The 7,959-nt window shown below is 41.9% G+C and overlaps 1 protein-coding gene across 1 annotated transcript; it reads left to right on the top strand.

Moving 5' to 3' along the window:
* Positions 1-1,220: 1,220 nt before the first annotated feature.
* Positions 1,221-3,609, top strand: gchfr (GTP cyclohydrolase I feedback regulator). The gene is made up of 3 exons (XM_080849867.1): positions 1,221-1,345; positions 2,141-2,235; positions 2,727-3,609. Exons 1-3 carry the CDS (start codon positions 1,310-1,312, stop codon positions 2,854-2,856), a joined length of 261 nt encoding a protein of 86 aa, XP_080705993.1. The 5' UTR covers positions 1,221-1,309; the 3' UTR covers positions 2,857-3,609.
* Positions 3,610-7,959: the final 4,350 nt, after the last annotated feature.

Here is a 7,959-nt window from a genome sequence, read left to right as displayed (position 1 = left end):
AAACACAAACTAGCAAGTTACAGATGCACTGTAGTAGCTACCCAAGATAATAAACAAACATGCTAACGTGACACTGCCGTACCTAGTCAAGCTAATAAACAAACAATGCTAACGTGACACTGTCTAACAAACTGGGATAATTTAATACTTACCCTTGCAGTGATGATGCCAAAATTACAGAGATTAAATATAAGTGACCCATATAACGCTCCTGGGGTGCTTTTCAAGAGCATAACATCCTACAACGAAGAATATATTTACCTGACTTGCGCTACGCTGACATCCACAGCTATCTGCTCAATTTTCCCTTAGTTTATACTGGGGACTCCCTCAGAGCATACAAAGGCTTGGAGGCTTATAAATGGTGTCAGTCCGGCTTCGTAACACAACTTCGACTGTGGAGTCTTGCATCCAAAAACTTCGGCATCATCACTGCAAGGGTAAGTATTAAATGATCCCAGTTTGATAGACAGTGTCACGTTAGCATTGCTTGTTTATTAGCTTGACTAGGTACGGAAGTGTCACGTTAGCATGTTTGTTTATTATCTTGGGTAGCTACTGCAGTGCATCTGTAACTTGCTAGTTTGTGTTTTTGAACGTACCCAACCTAAGTGGCTGTGATTTTCAACCTTAATTTATATTTTTTGAATTTCATACATAGGTTTATCACTCCCAACGGCTAAATGACAGTCAACTGAAGCCGTGACTGCCAGTCAGTGCCTGTCAGATAACTGACGCGATTACTGCCAAAATGGCTACGCCCATCGTTTTTCGGCACGCGACCAGCAACTATGACGACAGGCGCAGGAACTCTATTATGGAATCTTAAGAGATGAGGCGCCTACTCTAGCCTCTTTAGTCCTCTAAAATGTGATATAACATTAAGGAAATGCAGAAATTATTTAGAAACGCACAACAGTAGCTACATATAGAAAATACCCCAAACATTTTAATATTATTTTTTTTTTTACTATCGCTTTGGCGCCTCCATGGGTGCGGCGCCCCTATGCGCCGCATACAGCGCATACCCACTTTTTGCGCCACTGGCAAGGACAACAGCTAAACAACTTCGGTGACAAAGTATAACTGGGATAGTACTACAACATGCGTGCGTAAGAGGCCGTTGTGTTGACAGATGCTGTGGGCGTCCTTTGATTGGTCCGAATCGATGGGTGTTTCCGCATTCCGTCCAGGATCTGTCAGGGTATGCACATCCTGGAGAAAACACAGTCGCGTCAAAGGAACATAACTGCCACTTGACTGACCATTCCCCGGGGGAATAGCTGGCACAGTAATTTAATGATTAAGGATGCCGTACGTTCTCATCAGTACCCAGATTCGGCTGGTGCGTATCGCTACACGCTCTCACTAGACGCATACATGCAGACGCAATTTAACATGTTACTGACATGCTTGGGAAGCGACGTTAACTATAGTGTTAATGTTTAAGACGTTTAAAAACGTTACAGTGCCGGTGTGCATCGTTTGTTTCGCAAAGTTTTGAAATTAAAGCGTAACATTTAAGCTTGCAAGTGGACGTGTTGGCTACACTGTTGGCTTATTGAAAACATGCTTGTTGCACATGTGTAGCATCCCTTTCCACTTTAAATGGGGAATTCTCGGGTAACTTAGTTTGTGGTGTCCATATATCGTATCTGTCTGTATGCAGATGCATCTACTGAGATAAATTATGTTCAGAATTATGCTATATTAATGACCGCCTTCCAAAGAAACTCGTGTGATATTCACATTGCGTAGTGTCCTTGTGGTTGGGCGTAGAGACCAACATTTCCATTTAACTCATAATTGGTTGAAGAATGTTTTTGTCAACCAGTTGATTCTCTCGTATGACCCCTCAGCCAAAATAAAGAGCATCCCTCTGCAGTTCCATGTCTAGGAAACGAGATATCCATGCATTCTGCAGATTATTCTGTTTAAAACAATGTATTGTCAAAATAAAATCTGCCCTTAAATAAAGTTACTACTCGTAATTGAGAATGTCAATCACTCTAAGAAAATATCTACTTTAAATGTAGGGTATAGCAGTGACATCTGAAATTAGCCTACTAAAGAGTGGATTGTTTTGAGTCATATTCTGTCTTCAGATTGTTGGCCTAAGTAATTGTCATGTGTGTTTTAGGAGACTGGTCCAACTATGGTTGGAGATGAGTACGCTGATCCAGCCATAATGACCTACCTCGGAGCCAGGAAAACAACTATACTGGGAAACAACTTGTATGTGTGAAGCAGTCTGGCTAAGTAAAATGAGCCAAAAGTAATCCTTAGCCCAGCTGCTAACTGTCCATACCTATATTGTCTGCCTCCCGGTGTTTGGCATCTCCAACGTTTTCTGGTTGCTGTGGTTTCATTTCTCTTGAAGGAATTTGCCACCTTTAATTGCAAATAATGGTTTAAAACAACTGAAATGCCTTACAGCCCACTATAGGATTAATTTATTTATTTCAAGCACCAGTAGACTGTTAGTTGCGGTTTGCCATAGGACTGCTAGTTTGATAAATGGCAGGGAAGTATCACACAAACAAAACATAGCCCTCTGCTGGTAATGGCAGAGATCAGCCAAGTATTGGTAGTAGTTAATAACATTTTCAGGAAACGTAACTACCTGCTTGTTTGTGTGTGTGTGTCTGTTTAACAGGAAACATAACTACCTGCTTATTTCTTTGTGTGTATGTGTGTGTGTGTGTGTAAATGTGTTTGTTTAATAGCTCAGAGTACCACGTGGAGGATCCTCCCAGGTTGGTTCTGGACAAGCTGGAGAAGCTAGGCTACCGTGTCGTGACCATGACAGGGGTGGGCCAAACCCTGGTCTGGTGCTTGCATAAGGAGACCATGTGACCACACACACACACTCACTCAAAACACACAGACACAAACACACACTCACTCAAAAGACACAGACACGGCAACTGTTCTTTGGTGGCACAGGTCCACACGATCGATTGAATGACCGCAGAGCCCCATGCTGCACTTGACCTGTCTCTGTGGTTCCAAGCTCCTGTCAATATTTAGCCGTCCATCTTTTATTGGTTATCTTTTTCTACATTTTTGTCGGAAAGATTTTACTGATAAAAGTCAGTGACTCACGACTCAGTGTCGCAAAATACCTTTTATCTCAAGTTCTGATTAGCTGGGATTACTTAGTTAAATGTATTAACATAAATATAGAAAAAAATCAAATGCCTGGATACCAAACAAAGACAAAAACAACCATTCCATTGAACACACAGCGAGTACGGGTAATACGATTTCTGTTATAGTAAATCAATTGCAAAAAATCATTGTTTTGTAACATTCTTAAACATTCCTGGAGATCCTGATGTAGCAAATTCAGTCTGAATGGTCAACAAGGTCACAGTGTCTCTTGTCAATAATGCTTAGAGAATCATTTCTGCAGTTTCATCTGAGAATGACAATGTGCAAAGCGGAGAGGAGGGTATCTGTTAAAACAACAATGTTGTGCTTCTTGGCTTTGATCTTTAATTATTCCTTTTACTTCGCTACTACTTGGAATCAAGGAACGTAGTTAAAACCAGCTTCTGCCATCTTAGTTTACATGTTTAAGTCTTCTTCTTGAAGCATAGATTTACTGTAGGGAGTTGATTTTGTACATTGTGTATTGTACTGGTACTGGCAAACAGATTCAGAAATAAAATAATATCATTATAATGAGGTTCAGTTTTGCTTATTTTTCTTACATTAAACAGAAGCATCTTCCATTGTGTCAGTACTACAGCCAATTAAAAAAAAAAACATGGATGTGAAGGATTGGAGATAGCTAAACAGTTTGTTCTGTCAAAAGTCAGATATCTTATGATAGGAAAATCAGCAATGATGACAGGAGTAATGATATAGTTCATGGCAGTTCCAAGCAGCAATTGAAACCATCTTCCTAAAGCCATACTGTTTAAACAACGCTCACACAGAAGTAGTCTTGTTCTTTCTGTCTGTTGGAACATATGTCACTGTAGTGATAAGCGTTCACCAAAATGCCATTACATCCAGTTATTTAGCATTTACTCCTGTCAGATCTTACTGAAGCTTTGCATTGTAATGGAAAGAAAAGTATGTGGAGTTTAGGGCTGTGGAACTCAAGTAGCATAGAAAGGAGAAAGACAGGCCTGGTCTGGTTCATAATAGGCAATAATATTTCAGGATTACATATTGAATCAGAAATGCCTTTTGCTCCTCAAAAACGCAAGCCTACATATGTTTGTCCAATGACCAGTTTCTATACATTACATTAAGCCCTTATCCCACCAGGCCCTGGAACCAGAAGTCAACAGCATATGAGAGCTTGCCCTGGTCTGGGCGTCACACTGAACAGAAACATGTTACAGCCACATGTCTCCTTCTGGGAGAAGAACAATAGTTCTTCCTCCATCACTTCTTCCAAAAAGTGGAGCAGTGCAGGTGGTTGGCCAGCGCTCACTGCACCGGACGTTGAACTCGCTCAGAGTACCTGCATGTTGCCAATACACAGCACACAGCCTTCAGTATCAGATATCCCATGAGAGTGGCTGTGTATTTGTTTGTTTGTGTGTGTGTGTGTGTGTGTGTGTGTGTGCGCGCGCGCTCCAAGTATCTCCCTGGGTGGTTTGATGACTTCATACTCATTTGTAGCTCCTGGCTTGCCAATGACTGGGGAACAGGAACTGCCCTTGGCCAGGCTACTGCGCACAAACTCCACAAGCACTGTGACTTGGCCTGTGTTTTCCTAACTTAAACATCAAAGAGCCAGAGTGGTGTTTCAGAATATATCCAGTTTGGGTTGGGAGGATGCAGGTTTGCATAAACCTCTTTGACTACACAACCACTGACTGAGTGTGTGTGTGTGTAAGTGTGAGAGAGAGAGAGAGAGAGAGAGAGAGAGAGAGAAACTGAGAAAAAAATCAGAGTCAGTGTGTATGTGTGTGACAGCATGGATTACAGCCAAAAAGAGGGGAGATGGGGGAAAGAGAATGATGGAGGGGCAGAATGTGCTAAGGCACTGTCCCGACTGTTCAGGGTTTTGTAGGTAATGTGGTCTGGTTAAATGGTTCTCTGTTGGTCTGTCGATCTGCTAGCCTTACACGTTATAAAACTCTGTTTAAACCCCATATCATCTACTGTAATATCATCTGGTGCAATACATACCCTAGTTACCTCCTAAAGTTACAGTCCCTTCAGAAAAAAATAATACGTGCTATAACGTGGTCAAAATACAATGCTCCGACAGTGTCACTGTATCACTCACATGGCCTTCTCAAACTCCCTGAAATCAACACTTATCACAATGCTTGCACCATGTACCAGGTGGTAACCAAAATGAACAACCGTCTATGTGATCTTGTACCAATATCTCGTCCACTGCATGCACACCATACTAGGAACAAACATAAAATCTCCAGTAAAGGAAGGAAACTGAAGAGCACTAGCCTAAGTATTGTCTCCAGAGGACCACAGGTGTGGGACAGGCTTGAAGGCTTCATAAAAATGTCACAGTCCTTCTTGGCCTTCAAACTAAATGTCAAATTGAAACTGCTATCCTCCTATGGCTTATACAAGTAGTGGCACCGGTGGTCCACAGTGTGACCACAGTGTGACCACAGTGTGACCACAGTGACCTATAATAGTGCACCCATATGTTGTTTCTGCCAACTTATGTCTGGATGTTGTGTCGGGTGCATGTGTATCTCTGTGTATCTCTGTTTGGCTGTTGTGTGTGTGTGTGTGTGTGTGTGTGTGTGTGTGTGTGTGTGTGTGTGTGTGTGTGTGTGTGTGTGTGTGGGGGGGGGGGGGTGTCAATGGGTCCCCACTAAAAGCATTCTTTGCTTCTCAGGGATCACCCTTTCATGCTGCTGCTTGTATTGTGTGCTGTCTGTACTCTATACTTGCTGTGTTTGTGTTTTTGTTTGCTCAGCATGAATAAAGTAAAGTAAAGTAAAGTAGCCTGTCGCTCTGCTAGCCTGGCTCTATGCAGGATGTGTTCTCCTAGAGATCTGGAGCTGTAATTATATTTCCTGTGTTGTAATTTGGACAGACTTTGTGCGTTAAAACTTTTTTACAATTTTTCCGTTTTCCAAGGAGGTTAGAAAGTGTGTAAACAGAACCATGTGATGGAGGCAGTGTTGCCCAAACATAGAAAGAGAGAGGAAGAATGGGATTGAGGGAAGAGGAAAGGAGTACAGGGCGAAAGAAGGGAAGGGGCCGGCGTCTTCCTGCCACAGCCTGTCGTTGTGTAACGCAGTTGTGTGCTAGCTGGGAAAGCACCAACGAGAAGGATCACTTGGGTTTTTTGGATCGGGCGATTACTTGGGCGCCTAAGTATCTTAATGACAGCAGGAAATGGGCCCACAGACCCATGTATAGACACTATTACAGCATACCGCTCTGGGGGACACCATAATCATTCTGTTATGTTTTGTAGACGTCTCACAGGGAGATGTTACAAAACACTTCAGCTGTCCCCACCGGATCTGAAGGACCCCAATGTGGTTCCAAGAGAATCTGCCGAAAGACCAGGGTACAAAACTGGTCAGGCAAGGGTTGTAACCAATTAATATAATTTCCATCTCTTGTTGGACCACTATTGTACATCTGTCCATCATACTTATCATTTATTCAAGGGTGCCATAAATTACTGACGTGATTGTAGTCTCCCTGGAACAATATTTTTGGCAGTTGTGAATTAGTTAAAACACTAGCTACTATTTGCTAGTGCTACTAACAGCACAGATGTTATCGATATCTCATGACAGATATTATGTGCAATACCCCACAGAACTGTACAACTGGACAACAGTGAAACGGTCACAGAGGTTCATGTTATCTTCGATGATGCGTAAAAAGAACTGTTTTGGATAATAAAAAATTTGGATCTTGAACAAGTTTAGAATTTCCTCTTACATGAGCCAAAAACATGTTTCTTTCTTTCTTTCTATTCTACTTTGTCCTCCCAGAAAGCTTATCTTAACATGATCATTTGCCTCCATAGGCTGACGTGGACCAGACTCATTAAATAGCATGGATAGCATTATGAGAATATAACCTGAAGTTTGTTAATGAGCCTCGACCTGTTAGCAATGAGACTCAGGCATTGGTCCAGAAGTCAGGGATTAGGCAACAAGCATGTCTGTCAAATTGGTGGAAGTACATGACTGGCTGAGTGAGGCGGGAGGGGGGGGAAGGATGGGAGAATGGAGAGGGCAGGTTTGTTGTCAATACTCCAGCTATACCCATTCCTGTGAAGGTTCAAGACTTTCAGTACTTGAGTACTTATGTTCAGGTTATCCACAAAAAATGTACAATGCTATCAAGAAAACATTGTTTACATTTTTATGAGAAGATTTTACGGTCATTACTACTGAGGTTCAAGAGCACACGATAAATCTACCAAACTTTCAATACCATGCAGTCTTGACGTCGCCTACGACAGTCACTGCAATTTCAGACTGGCAGCCTTTGACATCTAGGAATCTGAGAGCAATCACCAAACCAACCACAAGCTCAGTGAAGCGGGTTTGGGCCATGCCCAGTTTTCATTCTGTAGACAAACTCTGGTCTTCTAAAGACCCATATTTACACTACCCCACAGTGACAGCACCACGTTTAGTGGGCCTAGAGCTGGAACTGATGCTTAAACAATGGGGCTGAGAGGATTTCTTCACAAAAACAGTTTTCCAGAAGGGACAAGGTCAGTGGTTTGGGTACTGGGAGGATGGAGCATATTTTGGAGAACTGTTGTTGATGTTTTTTTTTTGTTCATATTTTTCAAGCTAAGTACCAAGTTTTTTTTGCTGGAGGGGATAAACACACTGCATGTGTTTTGGGGTGTATTTGGCATTGGTGTGTAAATACATTGCTCCCTTCTTTCCAAATATTGTTTTGCATAAAAATCCCATCATGTTGGTTTAATGTTTATTTGTTTGTTTTGTTGTTTTAAACCTCTCTTCCTTTTAA

Source organism: Sprattus sprattus (genome assembly GCF_963457725.1).
Source record: "Sprattus sprattus genome assembly, chromosome: 13".
Taxonomy (NCBI): Eukaryota; Metazoa; Chordata; class Actinopteri; order Clupeiformes; family Clupeidae; genus Sprattus; species Sprattus sprattus.
Note: the sequence above shows the minus strand (reverse complement) of the source record. Positions and strands in the feature narration are given on the sequence as shown.